Genomic DNA, 17,113 nt, shown 5'->3' with positions numbered 1-17,113 from the left:
TAATTTCCTAACTCACTCTAATGGCCATATTCTTGATCCCTTTTGAGTTTCTGGTGTTACTCCTAAGAACTGTATATTTAAGTCAAACTCTTTTCACTCTCTCATATTGAAGCATTAAGTACATTGACATAACTACTTTCTCCCATGTAACTGACAGTCTGCCTCGAAGAGATAATTTATGTACTCCTGATAAACTGGTGTCTTAATACAATTATGGACTTCACTCCTTTGAAAATTCACAGAACTGTCAGACTCTCTTTCATCCACTATGTTCCCTGGTTCATGTATCAGGAACACAGGCACCACAATAAGGATGCCCTGTCTACACCTTAATTTGAATATTATACAACACTCATCAGGTCTGCTCAAGGGAATACTAGGACTCTTTCCTCCTGACTGTTAGGGAAATATCTGGATTTATTAAGAAATCTTAATAAAGACCCATTTCTCACTCAAGTGGCTAAATCCTGTTTATCTTCTCTCTGTCTTTAGCTGATATTATTCACTCTTCCCTAATATCTGGCTTTTTCCTGCACCGCTTAAAGCAATGATAATGCCAACTCTTAGGAAACCCCATACAGACCCTTTCAAATAATTATTGTCCATATGCTAATTTACCTTTGGGAAATAACTCTTGTTGTTTAGATCTAACTTCAACTTATTAGCAATCATCTTTTTGAATTATTTGATAAATAAAATTATAAATAGATAATCTGGTTTTCAGCCACTTCATAGAGCAGGGGTAGGCATGGTCAAAATCACAAATGATCTTCTGTTGGCAGCTGACACTGGGCTGTTAACCAAATGCTCCTTGATCTGAGCTCTGCCTTTGATATTGTCTCTCATGATATTCTTTTAAATAAGGCACTTTCCATGTCATGTTGTAAATTGTAATCTCAGATTGTAATCAGGTATGTACAGTTAAAACATCTCACATCACAAGCTTCCCCAGTCATCCCTAGTGTTCCCCAGGGCTCTTTCTTAGGCCCCGACTCAATTTGCTATTCATCAGTAAAGGGGCGACTTACATTTTTATGGCAGGTTTTACACGTCTGCCCAGAGTAAACCATTTGTTGGTGTGTCATGGGTTTCACACCTTAGAATTAGAAATAGAGTTTGCATAATATTGGTAAGCCACAAAAAAAAGAGAAAAAAAGAAAGGAAAGGAAGATAGTTTAACCAAAAAGAGGCAAGAATTAACCACCAGATTTAATTAAAGGTCAGAAAATAGAGCAAGTACAATCATATAAATATCTTGGGACCATAATAAATGAAAAACTGAACTTTGATCAAAATTGCAAATCAGTTTGTAAAAAGGGTCACCAGCACCTTTATTGTCTTAGGAAACTTGTTCACTTCCACATTGACCAAAAAATTTTAACTTTGTTTTATCGTTCTTTTATTGAGTCTGTTTTATCCTTTTGTTTGGTGGCATGGTTTGGTCAGACCTCTGTCACAGAGAAAAACTCTCTAAATCAGATAGTGAGATGGTCCAGTCGTCTGATAGGTGAGCCACAGTCTTGTTTAGCCTCCCTGTACTCTAAGCAGGTACAGAGGATGGCTTTATCAATCCTTAAAAATGGTTCCCATCCTCTAAGGGGTGAATTTCAGCTTCTTCCCTCAGGACGGAGGTTTCTATTTCCGAGATGTAGGACAAAGCGTTATAAAAATAGCTTTGTCCCCGTTGCTGTCACTGAATTAAATAAAAACTGTTTTTGATTCGAAATATCAAAACTACTATATATGTGCCACAGTGAGTTTTATATATACTAGGTATGTGTGTTTTTAAAGGGATGCCAAATGCTGTCATTTTTCTGTAAAGCAAATTTACCTTGCCTTTGGGTATAAATAAAGTTACCTTGACCTTGAGAACCTGGTTTTAATAAAGCACAGGAGTGTTGGATGTTACAAAACAGTGTGCTATTGAACAAGGTACAAAATGTTCAAAATGCATGAAGATTTTGCATTTTGAAATGTCCAAACTGGTGAAGTTAAACTGACCTTTAATCGAGTTTAAAACAAAAAGTCAAAGAACTTACAGATGCTGTGACACAGGACAAAGGACACACTAAAGCACAAACACAGAAGGGTCACTGTTTTTATACTTTAGCAAGATGCTTACTTCTGCTTTTCTGCATACCTCATACACAGTTTAAATTCATTGAAAGGTCGTATGCCTACGTATGGTATAGCTGGAAACACACAGAATACAGACACTGATGTTGTACAGATATGCCTGCTTAAAACTGTCACGTGGTTAGCTGAAATATGTGTAACCTCTGTTGTCAATAAGAGTGAGGCGGACGCAGAGGAATTGGAGTTGCTTGGACAGGCGAGTCGCACTCACTGCTCTCCAACGCTCCCCTCGCAAGTAAAATGTACACTGGTGTCTGTGTGGTTGCTTTCAGCAACAGGTTCTGTTTACCAGCAGGGTCCACTTAAACCCAACATAAATGAATTTTCATAGATCATTAATATGAATCACAGAAGAGATAACCTCCACATTACTGTGATAAAGAGAACACTTTTGTATTCATAACATATTTATTGGACCTATTTATTACATCTTTCATTAAGCTGATTGTAAATACTGAACACAATCATGATATAGCAAGGTCAGTATTGCCCTACAATACAGATACCGGTATTTGAAGATGCAGGATTTTAGGTAACACGTAATTTTGTCATAGTTGTACGGCTTTAATTTGGCTTTAACAACATCTAGGACAAATAGTTGACTTTATGACTGATGTATTGGGAGGAAATTTTAAATTATGAAGTTCCTGTCCTGACCATAATAAAAGAGGTTGTTTCATAGCAGTCATGCACTTTACTCTGCCTCCCCCCTATGCTGAGCAAATGCACACATGCATACACAGATCTATTTGAAGTATACCTCTGTCTATACAGGAAGAGGTACACCTCGTCTAGTTATAAATACAACACATTTTGTACATTTGTCATCTTTTACGTAGCATGCTTATACCACTGTGACCTTTGCTGTATAAATATACTACCTGCAACTCTTGCAGGTTTCAAACTAGGACTTTAAGTTAAAAACAGCAGGGGTCAACACAGGTCAACAAGAGCATGGGAAACAGGTGGGATCACAGCTGTAACTAATTACGGTCCGAAGAGACCAGAGCCAAAAGACTTTTCACATATGACAAATGGAATTAAAGGGAATTAAATAACACGTCACCTAGAATTAAGCAATCACATGTTTTGTCTCAATAAGGATGTTGTGACAAAACATTAGCTCATTTAACAAATAATTTTTAAAAAATGCTTAAACCAAAGGAAGTCATTCTATTTCTGTTACACATTTAAACACACTTTAAACTAGTCTAAAGGTTGATCCACCATCTGGACACTTTTGTATTTGTATTTGTATTTTGTATTTACTCTAACTCATTTGGCCCTTATATAAGTCACTATTTTATAGTTTAATTCACTCTAAATTCACTGTGAAATGAAAAAACAATTTTTTTTAGAGATATAGTCACACTACACACGGTGATCACAAAGAATATAACACATGTCTGTCCAATACAGCACTGAGCAGTGAAGTAGGATAAGTAGTTTCTTCAATATGAGTTGATAATTTAATGGCAAAGTTGTGATTGTAGGAATAAACTTTATTTTAATAAATGTCTGAATAATTTTTTCACCACTGATTTGACTTCTTGTCATTGCCCCACTCATGTCATGGTTTGTTTTGCACACCGCCAACATCTGTCATTCCACCTCGCAGACACCTATGTTCAATCCACCTCCTCCCCATCTCCATGTTACTCGGGCTCCATCCGAGCATCCAACTCGAGAAACCTCGGTCAGAACCAGCCTCAGGGAGGGGCGGCCATCTGCTGCGACCGGTTGGGGTGAGAGTGTTAGGATGCCTGGGTCGTCGACCCAGGGTTTTTGAGTTTATGTTATTATTTATAATTTCTAGTTTTTGGTTTCTTTGAGTTCCGTCTTATGGCTTATGTCTCTGTCTTCTTTAGTTGCTCTGTCTCCCCTATCACCTGCATCCCCTTGTCTAGTTCGCGTCTCTATGTATCCTTAGTTCCTATATCCCCGTGTTCAGTCAGTGTTTGTGTCTGCCCTGGTCCCACGTCTCTATTCCCTCTGTAGTGCCTGCATGTGAGTCTGTGTTATGTGTTTCCTGTTTTACTTTGAAGGTCTCTGTCTTAGTGTGTTCAGTTTACGCTTCCTTTTGTCTCGTCAGTTCTGATTTGCCCCAGCTGTATTTCCCTCCTGTTATTCATTCCCTGATTGCTCCCTCTGTGTATTTAAGCCCTGTGTTTCTCTGTGTCCGTGTCGCGATCTACCGTTTACCAAGCTGTGTGTTTTGTCATTTTTCTAGTTTAAGTTTGTTTTGAGTTTTTCAGTCATGTTATATTTTGAGTCTTAAATTAAAGCCTTTTTGAGTTCACGTCACAGCCATACCTAACAGAGAGAAGGAAGACAGGATAAAAGACATGCTGTGGAAGAGAGACAGAGGTTAATAACAGATATGCTTCAATGCAGAGAGGTCTGTTAATACATAGTGAGCGAGAAAGGTGACTGGAAAGGAAAAACTCAATGCATCATGGGAATCCCCCGGCAGCCTACATCTATTGCAGCATAACTAAGGGAGGATTCAGGGTCACCTGGTCCAGCCCTAACTATATGCTTTAGCAAAAAGGAAAGTTTTAAGCCTAATCTTAAAAGTAGAGATAGTGTCTGTCTCCCGAATCCAAACTGGAAGCTGGTTCCACAGAAGAGGGGCCTGAAAACTGAAGGCTCTCCCTCCCATTCTACTTTTAAATACTCTATGAACAACAAGTAGGCCTGCAGAGTGAGAGCGAAGTGCTCTAATAGGGTGATATGATACTACAAGGTCATTAAGATAAGATGGGGCCTGATTATTTAAGACCTTGTATGTGAGGAGCAGGATTTTGAATTCAATTCTGGATTTAACAGGAAGCCAATGAAGGGAAACCAAAACAGGCGAAATCTGCTCTCTCTTTCTAGTCCCTGTCAGGACTCTTGCTGCAGCATTTTGGATTAGCTGAAGGCTTTTCGGGGAGTTTTTATGACTTCCTGATAATAATGAATTACAGTAGTCCAGCCTGGAAGTAATAAATGCATGAACTAGTTTTTCAGCGTCACTCTGAGACAGGATATTTCTAACGTTAGAGATGTTGTGCAAATGGAAGAAAGCAGTCTTACATATTTGTTTAATATGTGTGTTGAAGGACATGTCCTGGTCAAAAATGACTCCAAGGTTCCTCACAGCGTTACTGGAAGCCAAGGTAATGCCATCCAGAGTAAGAATCTGGTTAGATACCATATTTCTAAGATTTTCAGGGCCGAGTAAAATAACCTCAGTTTTATCTGAATTAAGAAGCAGAAAGTTAGCGGCCATCCAGATCTTTATGTCTTTAAGACATTCCTAATTGGTGTGTGTTATCTGGCTTCATAGATAGATAGAGCTGGGTGTCCTCTGCATAGCACTACAGCCAGCTTGAAGGCCTGTGGTACATAGCCGATTATTAGAGATAGGTTGATCATATTTAAGATCGAAGAATTAATTAATGGCAGGACTTCTTTGAGCAGTTTTGTAGGAATGGGCTCTGAAAGACACGTTGATGGTTTGGAAGAGGTAATTATTGAACCACAGCCACCCCCGAAGATGTGATGTGTATGATGATGTCACTTCTTGTCATTGCTCTACACATGCAATGTTTTTGAAGCGTGCTCTAACTGACATATGGAAAATGAGATAACAGACCTAACACAACCTTGTTGAATTTAATATTACAACAAGAACAACTTCTGCTCAAGGGAATAGATTTTTTTTCCGAGAAGAGTTAAACAAATAAGAATTGAGGCAAATAAGTTAAACCTCAATACTGTCCTGAAAGAAAATACCTATATTACTCTTGTGTTACATATATTCATTTGCAATAAAAAAAATAGTTCATGTTAAAAATATACACATTATTCATATTGTTCCTCAACATGCATATCCCATAATTAGAACAGGATTAACAAAAGAATAAGTTGTGCCCGAGAGCCCTGTCTGCAGTGTTTCTAAAATAAACGCAACATGTTTGAGCACAAAAAACATGCTAAACCGGTTCAGACTGCAGGTAGGAACGCACAGTGATGAATAACAAGGACAGATAAGTCACAATAACTGTTACTGCAGAACTATGAATCCCTATCGCCTAGAACTGTGATATAACCAGAAGCATAACTGGAAAATAACCAAGAATGCATTGGGAGTTTTTTTGGTCTTTTTTTGTTTTTTCCCAGTGGGATGTAATTTTTGCTTTACATGTATTTGTACACTTGTTCTTCTTTTTGTGGTTTGGAAAAAGACTGACCCCTACTGGTTTCTTTGTAATAATATAAACTAGGATTTCATGATTTTATTTAAACACCAAGTTATTTGGGAAAAACTGTACCTGAAAAAAAGGTTGTGATTCTACTTTTAAATAATTTGTAAAAAAAATAATCAAAAAGAGCGAAAAATCATTTGATGTTCATAAAAGCAAATAATATTCTATCGTAGTCAATAAAAATTTTTCAAAAGAACAGCACCTGCAGTTCAGTATTAGCTGTCAGGGCAGCTATTGCAGTTTCTCTTCGGGGGCTTTAATTAAGAACTCTTCCTGCAGGACCATTTTGTCTCAAAGAGAGAGAATGATGGATTAGTATTGCGCCCACGCATCATACTGGGATGCAGCTAAAAGGCAGCCATTCATGCGTGGGAGTGAGAGGGTCATTGCTGAGGAGGGAGAGAGGAAGAATGTACGTGCAAACTTCTGTGTAATCACTCTGACAGATCACACCATCCTCCGTCAGCAAAGACTCAGAGCTACTCAGTGACATTCGACAAATCAAGGAAGGATTTCAAATGATTTTTTAAATTTTATTTTATATTTCTGGTAGCTCCAAACAAATTACACATGTAAGGTACCTGACCTGAGAATGCCACTGAGACAATTAACAGCACATCAATTCACTGACATAAGTGGAAAATCTCTATGAATAAGAGATATATGTTCATTGCACAAAAGTATAAGATAATCTATACTATCATTGTACAAAATACAAACATAAAAAATATCTTTTGACAACTTACCACACTGTCAAACAATGTTAGATTGATTATCAGCTCGTAAAATGTGAAAAATATCCATGCAGTCAAAGATAGCCACATAGTGGAAATCGTTATTATCAAAGTGAGAGTTAAGAGTGGGAGACGTAAAAGAGAGAAATTAGTCTGCAGGAGAGTAAAGAGGAAAAATGAGTCTGCTGGAATAAAAGCATCAACAAAAGAGGCAGTTTGAGTAAACTAGCGATGGAGTCATTGAAAGATTAATTCAAGTTCTTTAGTCTTTTCTTCCTTTCATCTCTTCTGGCTCTCCCGTGGCAGAGTGGCTGGAGGCGGTTGGTACAGTGTGGGTGCCCCCCAGCCAGTCCCAGTGAGAGAAGAATGGGGCAAAGTTAGTGCCAGGTCTCTGGTGGTGAGTGTCATGTTTCGGAGCACCACCCCAGAGGCCAAAGGGCACCAAGTTATGTGTGGCCCAAGGGAAGTCATAGCCACAGTGATCCTCAGTGGAAACATAGACATTGAATACCATGAAGCTCCATGCTGTGAGGCAGTGGCACTGCAGCAGGATGGGGTCTACTGTGGCCCAAAATCCCACGCTAAATAACTCCCAACCAGACAGGTACTGGGTGACAAGGCTGAAAGGCTGGTTGTACTGGTGGTGGATGGCGTGGAAAGTGCGGTACAACCAAGCAACCCGGTGGTGCAGCAGGTGCCACAGGTAGTACTGGAAGTCAAAGACCACCATACAGCCCAGGATGCCCAGGAAAAAACTGAACAGAGTGGGGGCTTCGGGGGGTAGAGGGGTTGGTGGCCTCCACAGCCACTGTGCAACTGCAGCAGGAAAGATGTAAAGCAGGTGGTTGTAAATGGTGACACCCAAGGTGGGCCAAATGTTAGGCCAGGTGATGGGTCTGTCTGGATGCAGCCTGTAGCGGTTGATGCACGGCCAGGTGGGAGCCAGCAGGTCCAACACAGTGTAAAGAGCGACCAGGAGAAAATAGGTAGTGACTGAGAGGACCACGGGGAAGAGAGGACTTCTTAGGAGGTCGTGGTAGTTCTGACGGAGATAGTCCCAAATAGGCTGCAGGACCAAGTCCTGGGAATAATCCCCAGTCACATTGTCTACATATGACATCCAAGATAAAGTCTCAGTTCTGAGTAACCCGCCCACGCTCATCATTAATGTGGCGTTTCTCTTCCAAAGATGGCTGATCCAATAGGATTATTTTTAACAAGCAACCAAAGAGGATAAAGAGGGTCTGAATGAAAAGAGGGATCCAAGCTTCCTCGTAATAGGTTAAGCGACAGCAAATTGCCTGGTGATGGTGTGCCAAATTGGACTGGTGGACTGTCTTAGCCTCTTATGTATGTTCAAGCCCCACCTCCACCATCCCCTCCACCCCCATGCATTTTAAAAGAAGGCGCTTTTTAAAGGCCCTTTTTCATGGGCACAAGGACTGCAGCCAGGACTCAGGAGCCGGGCCTCAACAGTTCTCATTTTTGACCCAAATCATCGAGGGAGCTTCCGTCTCCTTGAGAATTCAACTCGGAGACGATGTCATTTAGCTCCTAACATTCTCAGAAAAAAACATACCAAGTTATATTTTCACTACTGCATGTTAACAATCAGCCCTTTCATTTTTCTGCCCCCTCACTCTCAAATCATAAGACAGGGAACACGCACATACACACACCAATACACACAACATCAGACCAAAACAGTAATTAATCACTAAAAAGTTGTCAAATGAGACATGCATTCAAAAGCACTTCCTTTCTGATGCTGAATAGTAATTGGCTTGTTGCTCAGTTTCAGCTTGTTTACAGAAAAGAAATGATGCTATTATTCATAAGTGGGGCAGAGACCACAGCTCTTGCTTCTATAGTATGATAAAATAATTTTGCACAGCAGAGATTTTAATAGGTTTCATGTGATGTTCTGTAGGCATACATTTGGTCAGTTTTCTATCTTCAACAGCTATGTTTCATTAAACACCATCACACACATCTTAAACTGTACAAACACATTTCTTAGCTTTACAAAGGGTAAATTAAAAATAATACAAATAAAACATAAAATTTATGATATTGGAAAAGCAGTTGCATTGTAGAATAAAAACTTTTATTTACTCCTTGTAATTGTGCATTGTCTCAAATTTTTTACTTTACTGTATTTCAGGTTGTACCCATTCCACAATAAAGATTTAAAAAAATCACCTGAAAAATGATTAAACTGCACGAGTCAACACCTGTTTGCCTGCAGTCTCAACTAGCAGAGCTCCATTCTGTAACAACTACATGAGTTAAATGTGAATGTTGTCATAGTCCAGTCTGCTTTCATCTCTCCAGTGTGTTTGATGTCATTTACTTAGTAGATGAGTTCAGTCATGAACTGTATTTACTGGCTGAAAGCAACATGCAACATGTTTCTGCCATTCTGCGGTCACTTGCTGCCATGCTTGGGATCACTGTTCTGCTGTATGACTCCAACTTAAGTTAAGTATTAGCTGCCAGGGCAGATGGCACATTTAATTTTTTAATACTTTGGTATACAGAGAAGTTTGTGATTGACTTAATGATTACAAGGCCAGGTGTTGTGGCTTTAAAACAAACCTAAATCATCAACTGTCATGTGGTTTTGTGCATTATGGCCAAACAGCTCTACTTTGGACATGTCTGTCCAGAAGCCTTGAGTGTTTTTTTTTTTCAGATGCAACTTTGCAAACATCACCCATGCTGCCATCATCTTTTTTAGAGAAAAGAAGAATCTTCTCCCAAACAAGCCATCCATTGACCTTCTCCACTTATCCAATTCAGGGCCACAGTTAGGCTAGAATCTTAAGAGTTTGTATTTTTAGAGCAAGGTCAAGTCAAATGGAAGACTTACTGAAATATTTCTTTTGTATGTACTGCATATTCCATAAGACTCTGTCTCCTATTATATTTTTTCTGCCTGCTGCATGTTTCTTGTACAACACCTCCATCTTCTTACTAGTTTAGGATCACTAGAACCTATCCCATCTGTCAAAGGGGAAAGCTGACACAAAAGAGATTTTCACATCTATGGCCAAGTTAGAATCATGACTGAACACAACACTGCATGTCTTTGAACTGTGGGAGGAAGCTGGAGGACCCAGAGAGAACCCAAGGCACAGTGCGGATATGAAGCAACAGAAAGTAGTGTCCTGTTTGGATTTTAACACAAAACTTTTTTACTGCAAGGCAATGACACTTACCACCACACTAATGTGTTCCCTGCATCATACTGCTAAAACTGCTTTTATGGTCACTTGCTGACGATCATTTATTTCAGTGGATTTGTTTAGCAGTACCTGGCTGCTACAGCACTTTTAATTCATGTGGATGACAAATAAGGTTGTACTTTTCCACACACAGTGCAGTGCATTAAATACATTCCTATTTTAGTTTTTCAGTTATAACAACTAACAATTTTTACTGTGTATACTGAAATGTATAATAAAATAGAGTAAAATTATGATGAACGCCCAGCGACTCACTGAACACAACAGAAAATTCAAAGTATTAAGAAGATAATCGTAATACTTCATCATGAGTCCAATTGCACAAAATGTTCATTTCTTATGTGATCAGCACACTTCTTTATAGCTGCCAATAGAGGGCAGTAGCAATCAAGTCTCGAGCAGAGAAGTCATAGAATATAGTGCAAGAGAGCAGTGACTAAAAGGAAATCCTCCTCAGTGGATGAGGAACTGCACTGTGTAGCATAAACATAATCAGTGGAATGGACACACAGCAGAGAAGATGCACAATGTGATGTTTGAATGTCTTTTTTTATGTTTTAAAAATGGTAACACAGAGTGAAGATGTATTACTAACGCAACCCAAAGCTTTAGCTTTCTAGAACTTCTACTTACCATAGTTGCTTTAGTGACATAGTAATAAATACTTTCAGCAGATACATTAATCACTAGCCATTTTTGGCTTATTTGTTTTATGAAATTTCTATTAGCTTTTGCCATAGAAATCATAAAGCACCTCTGGGTCCATAAATGTATCAAGCTAAAAACATTTAATGTTAAAGTTTAATGTTAAATGATAAATAGAATATTTAGAGCAGGGTTGCTAAATTAAACACTAGCTGGAATGAGCCACTGTCCATGCCATTGAGATTAGTTATTGGCCCCACAAATCCTATTCACATGTCCCATATATTTAAAGCTCCTTTAGCCTGTCCACAGTTTCTGTGCATTTGCAAGCCACCAGCCTCTTTTACCAAAGAGAAGGTTAAGAGAAGAAAGACAGCCACACCAATGGAACCTACATATACTACTATTTGTTACTATAAAAATATATAAAATATAAAAATATCTGTATAAATATATAAATATCTACTTATGACACGAGTTGTCATGTTGATAATTTTAAATGCACTGGAAATGAGTAATTAGTAAGATAAGTTAGTAACTAAAAGAGTACTCTTTTCACTTGCAACACACAAAAATAGTAACAAATACAAAAGTTTAGGGAAAACTTAAAAGGTTAAAGGTTGATGCCTCACTCAAGAGAGTTGACGTAGATAAGCCGGCCTTGATATATTTGTGTGAATATTATACACAGAACAATATTTTCAACACCAAATCTCTTGGAAACACCTGAGGGCTGAGCAGTTTGAAGGGCTATCTTTTTCTTGTCTTTATCATCCTTCCTCTGTGTAACTGCTCTTGGAGGCTGTGTGATAGTATGTGTTGACACCAGTGAAAACATGGATTACACCTGCAGCGACAGATTAATGTCTGGCCTCATCTTCAGGTGAAGGTTTACATTCACTGTAACAGATTCTGCTGGAGTGGAAAGCAAAGCCTCCAGTCAGTTTATTGCCAAACAAACAAAAAGAACTGAATATCATTGTGGAAGCATCAGTTTGTTCATTTAGGGGGCAATGTCACGTGTCAATGTGTCATCGTATAGATTTATAGGCACAGATTTGGTAAGACTCTAATTGACAATAGCAGTAATAACACCTGGCTGCATCACTAAAATTAATATTGAGTCAACATGTAATTTTGCTAAAGTAGTTTTTCTCTGGTCCACTTCCAAGTCAGACCAGGATTGACATGCTTAGCCACATTTTAATTCAATAATGGATAACTGAATTGAAAACATTACTGGGGAAAACCTGATTTTATGAGGAGACTACATCAATCCCACTATAGATAGAGCAAAACTCAGACAAACCCCAAATAATCACAAATATCATCATAAAAATATGAATTTAGTATAAAAATGCACAAAGACAGAATATTATAACTACCTCAACTGCAGAGAGCACTTTGAGTACTCCGGGAGAGTAGAAAAGTGCTGTAGAATCAGTCCATTTACCATTACCATTATATCAAAGAGTAAATCAATTAAATGTGGTGTATTAAACATTAGGTCTCTTTGTGCTAGCAAATTATTTAATAATGAATCAACATATTGATCTAATCTGCATTGCAGAAACCTGGGTACAGCAGGATGATTATATTAGTTTAAATAAATCAACACCTCCAAGTCATCCTAACTGTCAGAATCCTCAAAGCACAGGTGGCAGCAATCTTTCACTCTAGCTTGATAGTCAACCAAACACCAAGACAAAATTGTAATTAATTTCAAGGCCTGACTCTTAGCCTTATCCACCCTCAAAAAAATATTTTCAGTTGTTCTTACCTGTTGTTTTGCTCCCCTGTACTTGAAATTTCTACTCCCAGTCTCCCACAAATCTGCCACTAAGTACAGCAAGTCTAATAACTACTGATATTTGTTAGGAGTCTTTTGAAAGAGTAGTTGTCAACATTTAACTGACCGTTTACAAACAAAGGATTTACAGTTCATATATATTTGGACAATGACAAAAGTAATACCTGTTCACCGAAACATATTCCAAATATAATTATATAATGGACATAATGTGTAGACTCTCAGTTTTCATTTGAGGGTATTCACATTCAAATTGCATTAAGGGTTTAAGAGTTTCTGCTCCTTAACAAGTGCTACCCTTTTTTTAAAGGGACCAAAAGTAATTGGACTCAAAGGCAGGTGTGGGCAATTTTGTCGTTATGTCACTATCAATTAAGCAAATAAAAGGCCTGGAGCAAGCAAAATCCTGTTAATGCGAAGATTTTGCTGTGAACAGACAACCTGTTCAGAGGAGTTCAAGCCATCCTTAAGCTGAAAAAACAGAAAGAAAAACATCAGAGAAATTGCTACAATAGTAGCACTGGCAAAATCTACAGTTTGGTACATCCTGAGAAATAAAGAAGCCACTGGTGAACTCAGCAAGGCAAAAACACCTGGACATCCACAGAAGAAGACAGTGGTGGATGATCACAGAATCATTTCAATAGTGAAGAGAAACCCCTTCAAAACAGCCAGCACAGTTCTGGAAAAATATTTTTTGGACAGATGAAGCCAAGATCAACCTCTACCAGAATGATGGCAAGACAAAAGTATGGAGACGGTGTGGAACAGCTGTAAAGAAATACCCAACTGCTAAAAGAGAAGGAAGAACTGGAGGAGATGCAGAAATAGATGCAACAAGTTCTGAAAGATTTTGAATTGCAAGTGTTTTGCAATGCAGCAAAGTACAAAAATCTTGAAATATTGAGGATGAGAAACAAGAATTGGAGAAAATATGCAGAGAAAGGCAGAGCAAAATCCAAGCAACGGTGAGCAAAAACACTCATTTGCAAGGACTGTATAACAAAGCCCAGTACACAAACACTCAATTGCATGAGAGAAAAAAAGAAGACAAGAGAAAAAAACCCAAAACATTAGCTTTAATGTTGTTGCATTTGTCTTTCTGATCCTACCTAGTTGGTGTTTGATCTTCTTTACTGTGCATCTTTCCTGACTTGATGAAAGCCCAAAAAAATGGGACTCTCCATCATTTGACCCTGGAACTGAAGAAGCTTCTCAGATGAGAGGTGAAACGTCTTCAAGCAACTTAAAGAAGTCCAGATGCTTTTCTTTCCAAGCTCCTTTGACTACGATGACCTGGATGACTGAGAACCTTCACAGACATGTGAAGTATGGGGATGTTTCCCTAGGAGCGTGAAAGAGAGGAAAGGTGCAGGCCCAGATAAAATAAACAGCCTTCTCCTTAAAAATTGTGTGGATGAGTTGGCTGGGATTTTTTTCTCCTCATTTCTTAAAGTCTCTTGAGTTTTGGAAAGTCCCTCAAATCTAGAAGGACTATTGTACCAGTGCCTAAAGTGAAAGCACTTAATTTTTAAATGATTTTGCAAAGCCTTTTGCTTTGACTTCCCCTGTGATGAGATTATCCAAGAAACTTGTAAAAACGGAATTTTTGAATTGACCCTCCAATTTGCTGAACAGATAGGGGGAGAGAGGGGTAGCTGTGTGCACCTTGCTCCATATGGTTCTAAAGTACCTGGATGGTGTCCAAAACTGTTTGTTTTTGTGGATTTTTGATCTGTTTTTATTTGTATCCAGCTCCATATTTTAGCAGGACATCTCACCAGTACACGTAATCTTGATTTGGATCTGATTTCTTGGCTTATTGACTTACGGATAGTAGACTTGTAGTCAAGACCGCCTAAACCAAGACCAAGACAATACCAAGACCAGAGGGTATCGAGACCATGACAAGACCAAGACCAAAACAAAGTCGAGACGAGACCGAGACTGAGACAAAAAAGTCTTTAAACTGCAGCCAGATGCTGCTTCGTTTCCGGGTGTCGGGCATATTCATGTGTTTTTGCGATGCACTCGCACAGCCCTCCTCACCGCTGTCTACTGTCTCACTCACTTACTGAGTACTGAGAGGACAGACACACGCTCCACTTGACTGTCGCGTCTCTCACCCTCTCTGTTTTTCACATAATGATATTATCCTATATCCTCGCATGTGATTGGCCACAATATGGAGGGATTAGAGCATAGCTGAGCCACTGTGTGAGAGCTGAGCAGCAAAAGGAAATTAAGTGAGGAGCCGGCTCTCACTCAATAGGAGTCGACTCTTCTGATTCACTACAAAGCACTCTCTAAGCACGGCTCTTAGAGCTGATGCACATGACAAATTATCGACCGTTACGTTGTGTGTCATGGATACTGTTGACTCCAAATCTCCCAACCACTATGTCGAGCTGAGACAGGAAGACCGAGACAGCGAGACCAAGACAAGATCGAAGGATCCGAGACCAAGACAAGACCAAGACCACGTAAGAGTTGAGTTGGATGTCTCGAGGCCGGTCTTGAGACATCCAACTCTAACGGATAGTCCTCAGAAAGGGAGAGTCATCTTATCAGATGCACTTTTATCTTCCACGTGAGAGTGTGTCCTTTCCCCACTTTTATTTGTCCTTAATAAAAATGAGTGTTAGAGTCTCTACCAGGACAAACATATAATCGAGTTTGCAGACGACTCAGTGAATGTCTCTCTGCTCCAGGATGCAGATCGTGACCATGGCCCAGTTGCAGATGACTTTGTAGCATGGTATGGACAGTCCTTTCTGGGTGTTAAAAAACAAAGGAAATGGTTATTGATTTTTGTTCTTGGATGCCCTCTGGACCCAGTGGAGGTGGTGAGTGACAGGAGAACGGCGGCTAAGCTGTCATCCCTGTTGGACAACATCTCCCACCCCATGCAGCAGACTGTGACAGCACTGAGCAGCTCCTTCAGTGGGAGACTGCGGCACCCACGGTGTGGGACGGAGAGATTTCGCAGGTCTTTCCTCCCCACTGCTGTCAGACTCCATAATAAAGACTTTAACTGATCAAGCACACACATCCATACATATGCAATAATACTAAGTGCAATAATCCTTTCTGTCATCGTTGTATTTTTACTCAGTTGTATATAGTATTTGTATTCTATTTTTATCTTATTGTATATTTATTTTATTTTATTCTACTGTATATAGTATTTTATTTTATTCTATTCTGTACAGCTGTGTACTGTATTTATTCTTATTGTATTCTAATTTTTGCCTCATAACTTTTGCACTGTCCACTTCCTGCTGTGACAAAACAAATTTCCCACGTGTGGGACTAATAAAGGTTATCTTATCTTATCTTATCTTAAACAAAAAATGTCATCCCTGCCCCCTGTTTGTGTTCTGCTGGTCCGGGTCTCTTAGCTGGAAGAATGAGAAAAGGTTGGACCAAAGTATTAAAGTGTGTAGCAAACTGGCAGGTATAAAGCTAAATGATCTTGTCCTCCTGTATAGAGGGAGGGCGGCCCTGAAGGCAGAAAAGATTTGGAGTGATTCTCCTCAGTTTCCTCATGCAATTGATGGCTGGCTTCTAAAATCCAAGATGGAGATGGCATAAACATACAGCTTGAAGAACATGACTTTTATATATTTAACCTTTCAGCAACTCAACTCCTGAGAAAAAAATCACGTTAGCTGCTAAATGTTTATGTTTAAGTATGATGATACCAGTGTCTACAGTGATTCATCTGTCTCGCCAGTTCAGTTTGTTCTTCGTTATTGCGTTATACATTATTATTTGTTGCCAAGATGTCAATGCTTTGCTCAGTTATTGATTGTCTTCTTGAGATCCGTGATTCTCAATTATCGATATCGATGCATAACTTTGGAGGCTGGACTGCAGAATGTCCCTGTGGTGCTAATCAAAACCTATTGTAGTGTCACTCTTAGACACTATAATAAGTCATCCAACTAATTAGATTGCTGTTGAAGGTAACATTTGAATGTGTAGCCAGCTGAACTGATGTTTGCAAAGATGAAAAGGATTGAGTATATTTATATGGTACTGTACACAGGAAATTATTATTGGGGGCTGAGCCACCCTAACGGTTTGATCCTCGAATCACCCCTGCTGTGCACACAAATGGTCTTAGGATCTGAAGACAAATAATGTCTTTTCTGTCTCTTGGCCTGCAATAGGCCAAGAGACAGCATGTCTTCCACAGCATGTCTTTATCCTGTCTTCCTTCTCTCACCCCAACCGGTCGCAGCAGATGGCCCCGCCCCTCCCTGAGCCTGGTTCTGCCGGAGG

General features: G+C 39.2%; 1 protein-coding gene across 1 annotated transcript; it reads right to left on the bottom strand.

Annotated features, from left to right (window-relative positions):
• Positions 1–7,178: 7,178 nt before the first annotated feature.
• ch25hl2 (cholesterol 25-hydroxylase like 2) lies at positions 7,179–8,418 on the bottom strand. Its single transcript, XM_004566868.1, has one exon. The coding sequence runs from the start codon at positions 8,286–8,288 to the stop codon at positions 7,386–7,388; it is 903 nt and encodes a 300-aa protein (XP_004566925.1). The 5' UTR covers positions 8,289–8,418; the 3' UTR covers positions 7,179–7,385.
• Positions 8,419–17,113: the final 8,695 nt, after the last annotated feature.

Source organism: Maylandia zebra, linkage group LG7 (assembly GCF_041146795.1).
Source record: "Maylandia zebra isolate NMK-2024a linkage group LG7, Mzebra_GT3a, whole genome shotgun sequence".
NCBI classification, from domain to species: domain Eukaryota; kingdom Metazoa; phylum Chordata; class Actinopteri; order Cichliformes; family Cichlidae; genus Maylandia; species Maylandia zebra.
This window is presented reverse-complemented; position numbering and strand designations above follow the sequence as displayed.